Genomic DNA, 18146 nt, shown 5'->3' on the forward strand with positions numbered 1-18146 from the left:
TTCTGCCAGCGTTAATCTGATGCCAGGAAAGGCGGGTAGCTTCTTCCTGTATAACCCTGAGAAGGGTTCTCTGATCGTCAGGGAGCCTCGGAAGGAAAGTTGCCACCTTCTTCCACAAGAAGAGCTGGTAGGCAGCCATCATAGCCGCGTAATTTGCCACCTTGATGCCAAACGTGGCCGAAGTGTAAAGTTTCCTCCCCATGGCATCCATTTTCCTGCTGTCCTTGTCAGCAAGAGTAGACACTGATCCCTGTTTGGGCCACACTTGCATTTCCTCCATCACCAACGAGGATGGAGGTGGATGGGGTGCAAGAAACAGATGAGCATCATCCTTAGTGCGATAAAGGCTCTCCACTTTCCTGTTGGTGGCTGGAGTTGATGCGGGTCTAGTATTCAACTTGTTCCAAAGACCGGCTAAGCCTTCGATCAAGGGAAAGGCAACAGAGGGTGTAGATCCTGAATAAATGTGTTGTAGGATTTTATCCGTAAATTTGGACTCTGTGGACATAACTTCCAGGTCCAATGCTTTAGCCATACGCTGGAGAAGCTCGTTGTATGCCCTGAAATCATCGGTGGGCAACGTCTCCTCTGAAGGGCCAATTTCTCTCTCAGGCGAATCAGATAAAGGGGATTCACTGTATCTGGTTCGGTTCCGACGAGAATCGACTTCAGACGGGTGTGGTGTCCGTCTAAACTCGTCATAGGAGCCAGCCCTAGGAGAAGGAGATAGAGAGACCCTTCTATATGGGCAGTCCGAGAAATAGGAGCCTTCTCATAGTATGGGATGGCCGCGTCATCCCCGAGTTGGCGTTCCCTCAAACGGCTCCGATAGGAGTAAGGGCTACAACGGCGTTCTGATCTGCTCTGACGGCTCCTAGTAGAGTGTATCAAGCCCGATTCATAAGATACTGATCATGGCCTACCCAATGGAGTGGGGGGCTTATCGATCAGGATCACATCCTCCTCCTGCGTCGCCCTCGAGGGGGCGATCTTAGGAGAAGAGCGTTCCGCGGACTCTTTCCATCTCTTATCTGGAGGATCAGAACCAACCGCCTCCGTCGGAACCGATGGGGGAGACGAGATCAAGCTCTCCAATATGGCTTTATCATGCTTCGCTGAATGTTTATGCTTTTTCTTCTTCTTTTCCAGCTCGGTCGCTGCCTTAGAAGTCAAAGACGGATTCGAAGGCCCTAGGAGACAAAGTTGCGTCCTGGGAGGATGGCAGGGTTACTTTTGGAACCGAGGGTATCCGACTCCGAGGGGCAGCATGGTCTGGTGAAGCAGGAGCAACAGATAAAGTTGAAGGAGGTCGACTCCCGAGAGACTTTCAGAACCGAGGGAGCCGGTTCCGACGAACTCCATGCCGACACCAACTTTCCTAACTGCTCTTGGCTGGGAACCTGGAGTCTTGGATCCCGTAAATTCGGGAGCAGGCCGAGAGAAAGAGCCGGACAAGGCAGATGGTGGTGCCTTTGCCGGGGGATCCGTCACGGCCATCGAGCGCTGCCAGAGGGAGGCACGCAGACGACCCGCCCGTTCCGCTCTGGCCTTGGAGGTAAACGCGCGGCAATGTTTGCACGCTTGGGTATTGTGAGTTTCTCCAAGGCAGTACAAACAATTGGAATGGCCATCTGACCTTGTCATTTTACGATCACAGGTCTCGCATTGCTTAAACAAAGCTGTTTCCGACATTGCGTCTCGAAGAGAAGAGCTGTAAACCTCAACCATCAGCGGCGAAAGAGAAACTGAGGGCATGTGAGGGGTGCTCCGCTTCTTCAGGGGCTGTTTCGGAGGGCAAACGGCCACACATGCACGCTGAGAGGCGAGAGCACCCCCTACGGATATTGAGCTATGAAAATCTCTGGAATCGGCAGGCCTGCGCGTGCGCAGTCCCATGTGGGACTGCACAGGAAGACCGTAGATGAACTTCCATTATTCTAATTTCAACAAATTATGCCCAAATTATTCCTATTTGAAAATAATCGAAAATTGTTGTTAGTTGCCAACACAACCACAGAGCAAGACACCCTAGGATGTGGACAGTCACCTGAATTCATATATCAATAGCAGAAATCCATGCTTTCCACAGCTAATACTGAAAGAGTAACCCTGGTATATATCCTCAAAACTTCACATACGTGCATCAGATCTAATTAAGCCTCGCAGACATGTAAAGATGGCTCTGTCCTTCACACTCTAAAAGCTCAGTTCAGTCACAGACATTTATAGACAAGGATTCATACATAGCTATGAATTAGTTGAAGGAACAATTGGATATGAAGAGTTAACAGTGGGGAGATTCAACCATGAGATGTTATGGCAGCAAGGACCAGGTCTGATAGGTTCCTGTGAAAAGGTTGGGCAACCCATTTTATGCAGTGGCAACTGACATAGATAGATACAGCCTGTACAAATTTTATTTCTGTGGCTTGCTAGGAAGATTAACATTAATTCTCTTTATGTTCCCCAAGGACTTATCCCTTGGAAAATAATGGAGCCAGGGAAACATGGGTATAACATCTGGAGCACAAGGGAAGTAATGGGAACTAGAGACCTTAGCAATTGTTATAACTGAAGTGCATACAGAAACTGGAATCGTTTGTTCAATACAGAGAATGAAGAACTATCCCAGAGAAATTACTGGAACTAAGAAATCAGTGTAAAAATTATTACATCTATAGGCTGCAACTCTATGCAGGCTTATCTGGGAATAATAAACATAGATTGTTATCAGGCACCTAGTATTTTAGAGTGCAGTTACCTACCCCACAAGATGTAGCTCAGTTTTATAAGCCACATTTCAAGGTCCAGTACAGCAGCAACTTTAATGCTACGATTTGTACAAGATCCATTATCTGTAATCCAGGGGGACGTTACTTGTATTGGAGCATTAAAGCAGCACACAGGGAGGCCCCATGCACACTAGCACCAAGGACAAGTAGTTGCACACATCCACACTATACATTCAGAGTTGCCTGGCCACTGCTGTAAATGGAGAAGCCTGTACTCTCACTGGACACTAGACTTTTGCCTTTTATTTTATTTATTTAAAACTTTTATTAGCCACCTCTCTACCTTGCAAAAACTCATGACAGCTTGCAATATAAATAAAATAATTACCATAAAATAAACAAAACAAACTTTAAAAACATAATTTTGTATTGCCAAAAAACATAAAAAACAAAGTTAATTAAAAGCAGTCCTAAATGAAAATGTCTTCAGCTGCCTCCTGAGCATCAGCAGTGAGGAAGCCAGGCATACCTCCCTGTGGATGTTGTTCCATAATTGTGGGACTACCACTGAAAAAGCCCTCTCACATGTACCCACCAGGTGAGCTTCTTTAGTTAACAGGAGAATCAGGAGGGCCTCTCCCTGTGATCTTAATTACTGGGCAGGAACATACAGAAGAACATAGTCCTTTAGATGCCCAGTCCCAAGCCATATAAGGCTTTAAAGGCCAAAACCCATTGTGCTTGGGAGCAGATTGTTAGCCAGTGTAATTGCTGTAATATCAGGCTCATATATTCTTGATAGCTGCCCCCAACCAGCAATTTAGCCACAGCTTTGTGCACTAGCTGCAGCTTCCAAATGCTCTTCAAGGGTAGCCCCAAGCAAAGCACATTGCAATAATCCAGTTGAGATGCAACTAAGCAATGGATCACTGGGCCATTACCTGACACATTGTGCTACTTTTATCAAATGCAAGAGAAAGCAGCCTGTGTTTTCTAGATTACAGAAAGCTTTTGACTGTGTGGATCATGAAAAGCTATGGATGGTGTTAAAAGAAACAGCTGTACCACAATTTAAGATTTTTTTGATACTCAATCTGTACTCTGGACAAGAGGCTACTTTTAGGACAGAATACAGGGAAGCAAAATCGGTTCTAATTGGCAAAGGTGTCAGAGAAGGATGTATAATATCACCCTATCTGTTCAACTTATATGCAGAAAATGTCATAAAGAAAGCTGGATTAGATTTAGAAGAAGGTGGAGTGAAAACTGGTGCAAGGAACATTAATAATCTGAGATATGCAGATGACACCACGTTACTGGCAGAAAATAATGAAGACTTGAAACTACTACTGATGAAGGTTAAAGGAGAGAATGACAAAGCAGGATTACAGCTGAACATCAAGACGACAAAAGTAATAACTATTGGGGAATTACACAATTTCAAGGTTGACAATGAAGGAACTGAAATTGTTAAAAGGGTCAGGGGGAGTCCAGTGGCACCTGGTGTGGGCTTTCGGGGATCACAGTTCTCTTTGTCAGATGCATCTGGCGGGGAGAGCTGTGGTTCTCGAAGGCTTGTGTTGCAGTGGAATTGGTTGGTCTTGGAGGTGCTGCTGGACTCTTTGATTTTGCTACTACAGACTAACATGGCTAAGTCCTCTGAACCTTTACAGAAGCAAACTGATCTCCACATCAGAAGGAAATGTTTGCATCTACCTCGCCCCCCCTCTCCTCCTCTATATCTGACCAGTTTCTCTTTTTGCCCTCCATGCATCTGACGAAGAGAACTGTGATTCTCGAAAGCTTATGCTACAATAAGATTGGTTAGTCTTAAAGGTGCCACTGGACTCTTTTTGATTCTGTTCCTTTGCTCAATCATCAACCAAAAGGGAGACTGCAACCAAGAAATCAAAAGAGCAGACATGAAGGAACTAGAAAAGATTCTTAAAGATAATGATGTGTCACTGGAGACCAGGATCAAGATTATCCAAACTACGGTATTACCCATTACTATGTATGAATGTGAAAGATGGACAGTGAAGAAAGCTGACAGGAAAAAAACTGATTCATTTGAAATGTGGTGCTGGAGTTTTGTGTATTTCACGGATGGCCAAAAAGACAAATAAGTGGATTCTAGATCAAATCAACCCTGAATTCTCCCTAGAAGCTAAAATGACAAAACTGAGACTATTGTACTATGGTCACATCACATGAAGAAAAGATTCTCTGGAAAAGTTAGTAATGCTAGGAAAGTAGGTGGTAGGAAAAGAGGAAGACCCAAAATGAGATGGCTTAACTCAATAAAAGAAGCCACGACCTCCAGTTTGCAATACCTGAGCAAGGTTAATGACAGGACGTTTTGGACATCTTTCATTCATAGGATCACCATCAGTTAGAAGTGACCTGACACACATAACAAGTGAAAGCCAAGGAAAAATAAATCGTATTGAATATTCAACAGTAGTTTCTTCTTACCTCTTATTGACTGTGTATTTGTTTTCTCTTTGATGCATCTTTGAAAATGTGGGTGCCAATGGTGTGTCTTTCCTTAGGAAAATAAAAAGTTAAAATTAAATCTTGTAATATTTATGTAGCGAACAGAATTGCCTGTGAACATTTTCACCAGCTGATAACTGATACAGTACAAAGATTAGGGTACAGTTCTCAAATGATGTACATATCCATCTCATCCTTTTTTATCCCACCCTCCCTCCAAAGGGCTTAAGGAGACACACAAGGTTCTCCCTTCCCAGTTTCATTCTCACAACCACCTTGGTAAGTCAGACTGAGATATACCTTTTAGACTTCACAGCAGGACCTCTGGGACTTGCCTATATTAACATAAAGAGGAAAACTTTTTTCAATATAACAGTAGTACTTTGGTGCCAAATGCTTAAATTCAGCGGCTTCTCTCAAAATCCTAAAGTAGCCAACATTAGATATCTCAAGACTTGGGTCAAGGATTGAATTCCTGATCCCTCCATCAGCAGGTCACCAGTTGGAAGAGGTTCTTCAAGTCTAATGTTGCTCAACACAAACATAACAGACCAAAATCTTCCTCCTAATCAGGTGATTCACTGCCTGCTACAATGGCTCCCAGCAAGTAGCCACTGTTAGAAGATAACAGTGCAATCCTAAACAGAGTTAAAGTCAATGAGCTTAGAAATGCTTGATTCCACTTAGGAGCGCCTCCTAAGCCACCCCCCCTACACTTCTAGACTATCTGCCTCCCTGCTGCCTTTTGCTTCCCATAACTTGTCCCTGGCCTGCTCAACATCTTTCTAATTTCACAGTTTGAGCCTATAATTTTTGTAAACATAAACAACCATTCTAGTTTTAATACATTAATTATGTCTTTCTAGGAGAAGAATTAATTTCAGAATGCAGAAACAAATAGCTGACAATCTGTGATACAATTGGTTTTCATATCATACCAGAGCACACGAAGAAGCTTCATGTAGTTGTTTGGCATCAATTTTAGCAGCCAGTTTATCGTTTACACTCTTACATTCCAAGTCAGAATCCACACCACTGTAAAACAAATAAATACATTTCAGTAGTATTTGTTTAATTTCTACTATTGAGTTCAAGGTATCTACACCAGCATCTCATCCCACAGTAGTCCACCCTTCACTCTAGAGGGCCAGTAACAGGGCACAGAGACTGAGCCCTTCCCCGATGTTGTCTCCTTAAGGCAGCTGCAAAAAATACTTTCTACAACCTCACTCTAGCCTGGAAGATGGCTTCCTACCTCGACCAGGCTGACCTGGCCACCTGGATTCATGCTATGGTAACATCAAGAAATGACTACTGTAATGCACTATACCTAGTTCTCCCCTCTAAGTTAACTAAGAGACTCCAGTTGGTGCAAAATGCTGCAGCTCGGCTGTTATCAGGAGCAAGCAGGAGCATGGGCATCACTCGCATCCTGAAGTCACTCCACTGGCTACCTATCAGTTACTGTGCTCAGTTCAAGGAATTAGCTATTACGTACAAGGTGATATGGTGATGAGAACCATGCGATATTCCAAATGAGGACACACCATTGAGCTATACAGGGGCATTATATTACTGGTTGTTTCTCAATCCCTTTCCTAATAGCCCCCGAGCATTGAGTATACCTTTTACGCTGCAGCATGCTGGATTGATATTTTCATTGAGCACCCCAGGCTCTCTTTCCCTCTCAGTCTAAGCAAACTATATTAGCATATACTTAAAGGAAGAATTTTTTTCTTCCAATGTGCATCATCTTACCCACCTTTGAGCTTCCTTTTCCACACTGTTGCCCGCTCACCCAATTTCTGGATATCCTCTTACAGCTCTTCACAATTGGCCTTAGTTTTCATCATCCTGAATAATTTTATGTGATCTGCAAATTTGACCATTACACTGCTCATCCCCCAGTTCCAGATAATTTATAAACAAATTAAATAGCACTGGCCCCAGTACTGATCCTCCACTGCTTACTTCCCTTGTCCATTTATTCCTACTCTTTGCTTTATGTTCTTAAATCAATTTTTAATGAAGAAGAGGACCTCTCATGACTGCTATGATTACTCAGGAGTCATTGATGACTCGTCAAAAGCATTTTGAAAGCCATAGTACATTTCATGTCTACCAGGCTGCCACTAACTATATGTTTATTCACTTTCTCAAAGAACTCCACCGTAGGTGAGGCAGGGCTTCCCTTTGCAGAACCCATGCTGATTTTCATTTAGTAGGCTTTGTTCTTTTACATATGTGGTTATTCTGTCTTTGATTACAGTTCCTACTAATTTGTCTCAGACAGATGTTATGCTAACAGATGTTATTTTGTCAGAATTACAGGTATTAGGCTCCCAGAATTACAGCTGATCTCCAGACTACAGAGATCAGTTGCACTGAAAAAATGGCTGCTGTGGAAGGTGGACTCTATGGAATTATACTCCACTAACATCCCTCCCCAGGTTACACACCCAATCTCTAGAGCTCATAACCCTAAACCCCTAAGAACTCTCAGATGTAGGCCATCAGGACACAGAGACTTACTGGTTTTAAATTTCCACAATAGGTCTAAAATTTCATCTCTTGTCATCACAATTTAACTCAGTTCTTCAGATTCCCTTCCTGAAAGTGTTGGCTATGGCATGGTACATGCCTTACTCTTTCTACAGTGAACATAAATGCATTTAGCGTCTCTGCCAACTCCCCATCTTCCCTGGCAATGTTTTTATTCCTTGTTCATCCAAAGACTTCTTCTCTGGCTGGTTTTCTGATCGCACTGGGTGGAGCAGCCCGGCGGCACCAGCTCTCCCGATGCAAGAGGGACGGGAGAGTCTCCCCATCCCCGCCCCTTTTGCACCGGGTGGAGCAGCCCGGAGGCGGCGGCTCTCCCGACGCAAGAGGGACGTGGAGATTCTCTCACCCCTCTTGCGTCAAGTAAAGAGAACAGTGGGGAAGTAGGCTTAAGCCTGCACCCCGCCGCCAGGCACTCCATTCACCCGCTGCTGATGGGGACAGGGAGTTCCCTGGCCCTGTCAGTGGTGGGTGAAGGGGGCCACGGGAATGTAGGCTTAAGCCTGCTCCCCGCTGCCAGGTGCTCCGTTCACCCTCTGCTGATGGGTACAGGGAGTTCCCTGGCCCCATCAGCAGTGGGGGAAGGCAGCAGCGCTGACCCAATGCCATGGAGATGGAAAAACTCCCCGTCTCCCTGGCATTGGGCGAAGTGGAGGCAGCAGCGGGAGGGGGCTAGTTTAAACTGGCCGCCCCACTCACTGATGTGATGCTGGGGAGACAGGGAATTCCCCCCACCTCCCTCTCCCATCAGGTTCAGAGGAAGCTGCGGGACAGGGAAGCTTCGAAGTGCTTCGAATCTTTTCGGAGCATTTCAAAGCGGGGCCAAGAAGCAATTTCTGAAGCAGCTTGCCGCTTCAGAAATTGCTTCTTTCTGACTCTTTTTCCTGCTTCCTAAATTATGAAGTTGGAAAACCGAATCTTTTTTTGCTGCACACCCCTATTCTGAAATGACCGTGTACAATGGAAAATTCAGCAACTTTTAAAGTCTGATCCTCTCCTGGAGTTTAGGTCCTCCCTAATGATTGCAACTGATCCTATAGTATCTGTGTCAGCCTACAATTCCGTAATATTTCATGTATCTGATTCACTATGTGTGAGACCTGATAGCCTTAACAAGGGGATGATTAAACAGATAAATCCTGTAAACTCATGGTCTGACAGCGAATGCAAGGAAGTAAAAACTCTGTTACGTAGTGTCTATAGTCATTATCGTGACTCAAAGGCCTCAACTTTACTGCCAGAATATTTTAAGCTTAAGAGTCAATTGCTTCAGCTTACCAAAAAAAAGAGGTAGGAATACATTCATGGGATGAATTATATCATGCCTAGACTTTAAAGAATTTTAAAAAAATGGGGCTATAGTCTCGGAGGCATTCCGCTCTGATGATCCTTCTATGTCTGCCATTTCCTCTTATGTCTGGTTCCAGTATTTCTCAACTTTATTCTATCAAGAGCAAATTTGTGTCACCGATCCATCTGAGTCGTCTTTAATTGATTAACCTGACTGGCCACCTGTGTCACCAGAGGAATTCAAAGAATTAATCCTGCATCTGAAATCAGGAAAGGCACCTGGCCCTGATGCCATCCCCTCTGAAATTTTAAAATTAGACCCGGACTGGTGGGCTGCCCCCCTTGCATCTCTGTTTACAATAGTAGATAGAACAGGCACAATTCCTACAGTGTGACTGAACACAATAGTGGTCCCATTATATAAAAAGGGCGACCATACTAACCCTACCAATTATAGGCCAATTAGCCTACTCGCCATAATGGGTAAGCTATACACTAAGCACTTATTGGCCAAGCTTAATTTTTGGATGACACAGAAGTGTATTTTAGGCTCTGAACAGCTGGGTTTTTGTAAAGGGAAGACCAAACTTGACCACTTTATCACCCTAGCTCATTTAATTAATAAGTACACTGTGAGAACTAATCTGAAATTATTTGTGGCTTTCCTGGATTTAAAGGGAGCATTTGACTCCGTTAACATGCATCTTCTTTGGACTAAATTAGACCAGTTAAATATAGATAAAAGACTTCTTATGCTTATTATGAAATTACACACTTCTAATACCTGCCAGATTAAGTGCTCATTAGCAGGCAAACTGATTTCAAAGGTTCACGTTGACAAGGGCGTCAAACAAGGTTGTATTTTAGCTCCCTTTCTATTTGGTGTAGTGGTTAAGAGCACGGGACTCTAATCTGGAGAGCCGGGTTTGATTCCCCACTCCTCCACGAAGCCAGCTGGGTGACCTTGGGCGAGTCACAGTTCTCTGGAACTCTCTCAGCCCCACCCACCTCACAGGGTGATTGTTGTGGAGTAATAATAACACTTTGTAAACTGCTCTGAGTGTGCATTAAGTTGTCCTGAAGGGCGGTATATAAATCGAATGTTATTATAATGTTATTATTGATCTCTTTCTCAGTGACCTTGCTGATCACCTATTTGCTGCTGCCATAGCCCAAAACTTGGTGTGATTCATGTGCCTCTGCTTTTATACGCTGATGACACAGTTTTGCTGTCTTGCTCTAGAATTGGCCTAAGACACTTGCTGATTCGTTGTATTGGGGTTTTTTTGCTAAAAACAGGCTTCAGCTGAATTATGACAAGTCAAAAATCATAAGTTTTTTCTAAAACTTGGAGACCATATAAATGGGCCATGGATGGGAAGGAGATAGAACAAGTTAAATATTTCAAATACTTAGGTATTTATTTTCAATATAATGCGACTTGGTCCACCCACCACAAGTATGCAGCGAAGACAGCTGACATTAGTTCATCAGCTATAGCACTTTTTTTTATTCCAGAGGTAATCAATTTGTACCAGCTGCTTCAAAAAATGTTTAAGTCCAAAGTGATTTCACAACTATTGTATGGTATTCTGATTTGGATTAGGGTCTTTGATTGAGTCATCGAACACGTTCAATCTAAATTTTTGCAGAAAATTCTGGGCCTATTGAAGTGTGTTCCATATGCAGTTATCTGCTTAGAAACTGGTTTAATTCTAGTGGAAACGAGGGCCTGGCTTATGACGTTTAAATACTGGCTATATTTACATTTTAATTGTGACCCTATATATATCAAATACTTTCAGAGCCCAATATGTCAAATTGGTCAATGTATATCATGGAAAAAATTAAAGGCATCTGTTTTTTTTACAGATTCCAGATGCCTCCGATTTCAAAGCGGAAGCAGGCAGTTTCACTTTCGTTTGATCAGCATCTTTTCTGAGACCGGGATTTCCCGCTCTTTCCTGTGCCGGGTCAAGGACGCTGATCAGACAAAAGACAAACTGCCTGCTTCCGCTTTGAAATCGGAGGCATCTGGAATCTGAAAAAAAACCTGCCAGCATTGAGTAAGTAGCCCGTTGCTTTAACAACATGTGGGAACGGCCATAATTCTGATTCATTATTTATTAAAATGTCCTTGAAATTGACTATACTAACTCACACAGCATAATCCGCCCTTGAGTCTCAGTGAGAAAGGCAGACTATAATGACACAAATAAATAAATAAATAAATAAATATTAAAGCATTTGTATAGAGGCCTCTAAGATGCTGATGCCAACAATATTTTGGTTATATTTTCTTCATTGTTAGTCAGCACACATGCTTTACCCTGCTTGCACTTCTTATTTGTATTCATCTCCTCCCTGGGTAAATTTGCTGCTTCCTTAATGGAATCATCACCTGGATTTACTGCATGCCAACTTCTTTCAAACAAATTCAGCAAACATACAAAATTATCAACAGATAATTGATTATTATGGGAAAGGATTCTTCAAATTTCAAAGCAAGAGAGATGCTCCATTTCCCTTTCTCTTTGCAATCTGTTCATACTTCAATTCACTGGCAGGTACTTGATAGAGAGAATGAAGCCACTCTATCACAGAGAGCCTGCATATTAGCAAAAAACTTTACCAATCAAGATCCATTACCTCTTAGACCTGAAAGACAAATATCTAGATTGCAATTTAAAATGGCTTCAGTGTTTTCAACTAAGGCACATGCTGTCAAAAGAATGAGGGCTTCTGAAGATTAGGTAGCAGTACACTTCTTTTGAATCATTTTAAATCATTTTTAATTCCAGAACAAAGATGATGAAGACTGCTTCTCTCCTTGCAAAAAAAATTGAGGAAACACGGCAGCATAAATTAGACTTAAAGTGTTCTTCTGGACAACTTTTAGGTCTTTAAATTGCCCTTCCTTATCTTCTATATCTATGGTAGTTCTCTTGCAATGTATGCTTCTGCCTATTTGTGCATTTGGTTTTATTGTACTGATTTACAATTAACCGTAAACTACTCAGAAATATTTGAAATGCAAACAAAAATTTGGGGTGGGGAATTATGCTTATGGCATAACAGCTGCTCCCAGCCTTGGCTCAGTCTTCCCCTTTCTGCCATGACAGAAATCCCCAAACCAATTATCATATAAGCACACCATTCTTTTTTCGACGAGTAACCTATTACAAGTCCTCCTGTCTTGGTTCAGTTTTTGTCTTGAACAGGAGGAAAAGGCAGTGGCTGCAGAAACAGCAGAAGCACAGTGATGCCTGTCCCTGATCAGGGAATCGCAATGCAAACACAACAGCCCATAAAGCATTATGTTCCCAAGTGCCAAGGGCCCCTGACGTAACAGAGACAGAGCCATGTTTGGTCTTCTGGAGGCAGCTGTAAACACCGTGGGCAGCCAGGCAAATGTCCTTCTACAAAGTTACACTAGTAAGTTTCATTATACATATAACTTACTTCATAGATGCCTCTTCTGAAGTTTCCTGGGAACTACTGAGTGACGTATATAGAGAATCAGCACTTTGTCTTGGCTGGAAAATAATACATATTAATCCAGCAAAAACAAATTAAATATCACTGATGGTGAAAAGAAAAGCACTAGTTAATTACATCCATTATTCTGACAGCAAAAAAGTCAAGATAAGAATGCCATTTTTACCCAGGAACCTAGTTTTATAAAAACATTTTAATATCATCAAAGTGCTTTGTAAATTAATTTAAAATGGCAAAGTTATCACATGATGAGATCATCATCATAAATTGCACCCTGCAGAGGATTTCTGTGAATGAAAAGGGAGAGGATTTCTGCTTCTTCCTTTCCACTGCAGATCCTCCAGCCCCATCCCCCAAGGGAGTGCCATAGAAACAGATTTCTGGGCTTCGGCAGGAAAGATCTGTTATGCTCATATAAATTCCTTCTGTCAGAGAAGATTTCTGTGAGATCCAAGTTGGGGGTGTACACCTCAAAAATTATTGTTTTAATTTTGTGTCAGAAAGTCAGGAAGGTTGTGATTATGGTTTTCATTAAATATTGGGAGTATTGTTATGTTCTGGAAAGTTGTATCAGAAATAATACTCCAAAGTAAGTGAAAATGATAATCATGCGTTTTCTCAACTAAAGGAAATTAAAGTAATACTTTTCAATATCCCCTACATTGGACAGCAAGAGTGGGGAGGGAGAGAGAGAAGAAGCTTCCTCTTCCCCTAACTGGTCTGTGACACATTGGACTGTAAACTTTAAAGGGCCATTATTTCCTATAATTTAAAACATGACTTATTCTACAGATTTTGCTCCCAAAATCAAGGCAATTATTTCTCTTAACGAAGAACTTGATGTTAAGTATGTAGAATAAGTCTGTTTTAAATTTGCATGATGAAATAATAATTAATTAACATGTTAATTCATTTATGTTAATTTATCTTTACTCTAAGTGTAATACATACCCTGAAATTTGGTTGGGCCTTTATCTTTTCATATGCTTGCTTGGCAGCATTAAGTTTTGCTGCTTGCTTGTTTTTTCCTGTACCTTCACCATAAATTTTATCACCAATTTCACAGGCACAGAAAAAGCTAGATAAAGAAGACAGAGACAAATTAGTTATTACTGAATACATTTCAGCCAAGTGTAATACCAAGTTCCCAGAGAATCACGTGTGTACCTCTCAATCTGATACCATCAATGGGAGCCAACTCTGCTTATATCTAGGGTACTACACAAGGAGGTTTTAAGGACAGGGAGGGGCTAGTAGAAATAAGAGTAGAGCCATTGCTGCCCTCTTGCATTCTATCACGGGTGAAAGTCTCTGGGTTCTCAGAACCAGCAAAGTAAAATTACACCAAATAGGATATTTAGCTGAATTAGAAGCAGTTATCCATAACTGCACCACTTTTCTTGCACAAGATGCTACTGCAGAAGCTGCTGCAAGAATTGCTAGTTGTTTCAATTCTACAGGAAAAAAGAAACCTGAGCTATAAATATATCACGTATCTATTCCACAGAGCAAAAAGATAACTATGGCTAACAGCCATAGCATTCCATGTCTGAAAAGCTGTCAATAATAGATTTTTTTAAAGGTAATTTGCATGCTGCTTTAATTTTCAGTTAATAACTATCTGTTATTTGTCTAGTTTTTTTTTTTTAATGTCAAACATATGACAAGCTTGTGGTCCCAAAGTAATCATAATAAATTTAATTGACTTTCTGCAGAGAAAAGAGTATCTAGAACTGAAAATAAACCCACCAACATCTACATTACGAACAGAATTTTTAAAAATCCCCACACACACCCTCCACACACACCGGCACCATCCTGGAATTATGTATAGCTTACTTTGGCTTATGGTCCTCTCCAGTTTTATCCTTAAAAGGATACTGAACAGTGACTTTATTCTTTAGTGCATATTCATTGAGCAAGGAAATATAGTTAGGTGAAGATGCAACATCAGTTAAACTTGCAGCACACTTGGGCAATTGTAGAGGTGGGGGTGAGGGGGACGGGGATGGCTGCTGCAGGGGTGTGGAAGCAGGATGTGCCTGTAAAAAGGAAATGCATGAATTAATTTACTTTATAACAGAGCCTGGCTGCTGACTCCAAGATTCAAACTGAATTCTCCATTTGCTAACTACAGGAAAAGGCCATGTCTGTTCTTACATTAAATTCTATGTTAAGTTACATTTTTGGTGACCATGGTGACAAACGCAAGGCAGAAAAAAGGCTGGCTGAATACAGGACTTGGGTTTGCAGGCATAGTAGAAAAAATGGGCAAAAATGGTTTATTTTTAGGATTTTATTCTAAGGTACATGCCTAGCAGGTTTTCATTCGCCGTCGGTAGGAAAGGGAACGGGGCAAAGGAGTGGGTCTTTCTTGGTTGAAAGCAGATGGTTACAGATCTATAAAGAGGAAGTGACAGGAACTGCATAGGATCAGACACTGGCCAGACAGAGCTGCATATTTCATTTCCATATTTATATTTGTTCTCCTTATGCGGGATTCTGCAAGTTCACAGGGGTTCAGCAGGCCACTTCCATACTTCTTTCTGACCCTTAACTGACTCTCAACTTCTCCCACCATTCTATGACTTGATCACTCATCAAGCCATTCTGGGTTTGGTGGGGGGGATTATTAGTTTTTTTACACACTATATACTAATATTTGTGCATTTGTGTAACAGATACACACCTAAGTCCCTGAAAGAACTCTTAACTGGGGAGAAAGGACTGTGTCACTTGATCCATGTCATGTGAGATTTTATGGTAAAGTTGGTTTAAAGTAATTCTGTAAGCCACCTTGGGTCCTTCTTTGCAGGAGAAAGGTGGGGTAAAATAAATAAATAAAAATAGTGGCAGGAATGTTGGACGAGGATCTGGGTGACGCAGGTTCAAATTCCCACTCTGCCATAGAAAAGTAAAGTTATTTTGGGCCAGTCACATAACCTCAGTGTAACCTACCTCACAGAGTTATTGCAAGGATAAAATTGAAGAGAGGAGAATTATATAAATCATTTTAGGTCCCCACAGGAGAGAAAGGCAAGCTATAAATGAGGTAAATAAATAAATCTCAGTGCTCAAAGGGGCTATTGCTGTTTTCTGGCTAAACATTTTCTCAAACATCAGCAGTGTTCCTGCACTCTACAAAACCCACTTACGTTCACTTCCTGGTGTATAGCATCCCAAGCGAATTTTGCCGCAAGACTTCTTGCCTCCTTCTTGGATTTACCCGTCGCTGGGGTATATTCTTTGTTTTCTATTACAACTACTACAGTGAATCTGTAATAATGAAAATAATTCACAAAACGTTTTAAATGTCTTTAATAAAAGTGTAAATCTCAGGTAGCTTTGATTTCTGTAAATTTCCTAATGTTTATAAAATATGCATTGAAATACATTTAATTCTCTTTTCCACAGTAACAGTACTTAAAAATGTTCATCACTTCCAGAGATGAGAAAGAAAAGGAAGAAAATACAGAGGTTTTATGGCTCAGCAACAACTAGTTATATTGTGCCATATGCTAAATGCCATCTCAAGCAGCCTAAATTAGGGTAGGAGACGGTAACCACATATAAGAAACACAGAAAAGATATGTAACAAATATGATAGTGAATGGTAATTAGAATGCAGCTGTTCCTTCAGACTGAACATTAGAATGCATCAAACTAAAAGTGACTGGTACAGTATGGTCTTTAGGGATGTCCCCAATGGCCTAACAGAATGCTGTTATACACAGCCAAAAAGTGGAATAGAACTACTCCAAATAAATGTCTTAAATGAACACAGGGGACAGGTTCAAAAGTAGCAGTCTGCATGAAATTTCAGGAGGTTCACAAATTACATCAAAATATTCTATGGGCACTCATAAACATATTTCATTTCTATGTGGACAAGGAAAATTGTTGGGTACTAGGAAATTTAGCATATTTCAACCTATACATTTGATTTATCATTTGGAAGGGCTATCTTATATACTAATGGCCAAATGGCCCTGATGTGAGGATACTTAAATCTAGAGACTGGAGCCTAGGGCTGCCAGGTGCCTATACCCTTCCAGCAGAAGTAGGGTTGCCAGTGTTCATTTTTTGCCCAGAGAGTCTGATATCTGGGGAGGGCTGTTTGGAAAATTCATCCCCAAATACCAGGCACTTGGCCCAGCTCTCCCCTCTACCTCATGGGTTGCCCAGCCCAGCTGTCCAGCTTCCTGCAGCTGTGCAGTGCTGCCTCCAGACCAGGAAAGTTGCCTGCTAGCCCAGGCACCAGGCCATAGCAATGTGGCACCACCCAGAAGTGGTTGACCAGCCAGTCCAGACACCCAGCCAGTATCCTACAGCTGCACAATACTGCCCAGGAGTGGCTGGCCAGCCCTGGATATCCAGAGGGGGATCAGCATGATAATGTCACTTCCTGGCCAGTCCTGGGCACTCAGAAGTGGATCGGTGTGATGATGTCACATTGCCCCAGGAACATGTGCACAGAATGAGTGCATACACATTGTTCAAACAAAAAGTAAATTCCCCCTGCCACTCCCTGGGGTCTGGTGTAAGTCTGGACCCCATCTGGCAACACGGGAGGGGGTATGAAGAGACCTGGCACTTACTAGGAGGACGATTTTCATCCTGGTAAATACTCTCACCACTGGCATGATGACATAAGTTCTAGAAATGATGTCATTGCACAGGCAGAGGGAGTACTCCTGCACTTTGTGCAGGGCCAATTCATCTTGTTGGGGCCAAAATTGGCCCTTACAAAGTGTAAGAGCATGCCTGCTGGCACAATAATGTCATGTGAGGAAGTGACATTGTCACAACCCACCAGGATCACACCCAGTGTGTGCTTGCCTGGGTTGCCTGCAGGTGATGGGTGACTGCTGGCCATTTTGTCACCTCCTGCCGATTGCCAGCAATCGCCAAACAATGGAGCAAACCACTAGATTGCTCGCCATCTGCAGGTAACAGGAAACCCTGGCCATGAACGAGCAAGATAGATCTTCCTACATGCCTGAAAAATGCCCCAGGTTTGCAGAAAAATCTCAAATCTAAAAAACCCCAAAATGAATAAAGGAGCTCCTGTAGCTTTAACCAGATACCCTCAATGGCTGTTGCTAAGCAACAAAGTAACAGTTAGGTCAGTATTCCAGGCTCATTGGGATCAGACCCAGAAACAGGGTTGCAGGAGAGGGAGCACCCAGTGCTTACCTTCCCAGTGCTCCCGCACCCATGTCATTTCTAGGAAGTGATGTCATTGAGCAAGGCTGGGGAGTAACATTGTTGATCCAGCCTTGGGAGTCAGTAATGTCATTGTGCCAGCCCCAGGAGGGTGCCGGGGAGACCTGTTCACTGCCTTTCCCCCTGCTGGCCAGGTAAGCGGTGGCGAGGTGTGTGTGAAAGGTGGGAGCAGGGGATCTCCCACCCATACTGGGGGAATGAGATCCTAATCTAGAAAGCAATCACCACATAACCTGATACCACATGACATGCATGATTCACCCAGGCCTGACTGCTTGTTACTGCTCAACAGCAGCCTGCCTTAAAGCCAATATAAAGCAGAAGTTAGAGTTTCAGAGTAGGATG

The 18146-nt window shown here is 42.4% G+C and overlaps 1 protein-coding gene across 2 annotated transcripts in view; it reads right to left on the reverse strand.

Moving 5' to 3' along the window:
- The window catches only part of EIF2AK2 (eukaryotic translation initiation factor 2 alpha kinase 2), a 53198-nt gene that overhangs the window by 29799 nt on the left and 5253 nt on the right, over positions 1 to 18146 (reverse strand). For both annotated transcript variants that reach the window (XM_054973785.1, XM_054973869.1), the window contains exons 3-9: positions 15731 to 15851; positions 14415 to 14617; positions 13527 to 13653; positions 12540 to 12613; positions 6167 to 6263; positions 5529 to 5563; positions 5208 to 5279 (exon numbers count right to left, since the gene is read on the reverse strand). In XM_054973785.1, the coding sequence (XP_054829760.1) occupies positions 5208 to 5279; positions 5529 to 5563; positions 6167 to 6263; positions 12540 to 12613; positions 13527 to 13653; positions 14415 to 14617; positions 15731 to 15851 (729 nt within the window). The remainder of the gene's footprint in view (positions 1 to 5207; positions 5280 to 5528; positions 5564 to 6166; positions 6264 to 12539; positions 12614 to 13526; positions 13654 to 14414; positions 14618 to 15730; positions 15852 to 18146) is intronic.

This window comes from Eublepharis macularius, chromosome 1 (assembly GCF_028583425.1).
Source record: "Eublepharis macularius isolate TG4126 chromosome 1, MPM_Emac_v1.0, whole genome shotgun sequence".
Lineage (NCBI taxonomy): Eukaryota > Metazoa > Chordata > Lepidosauria > Squamata > Eublepharidae > Eublepharis > Eublepharis macularius.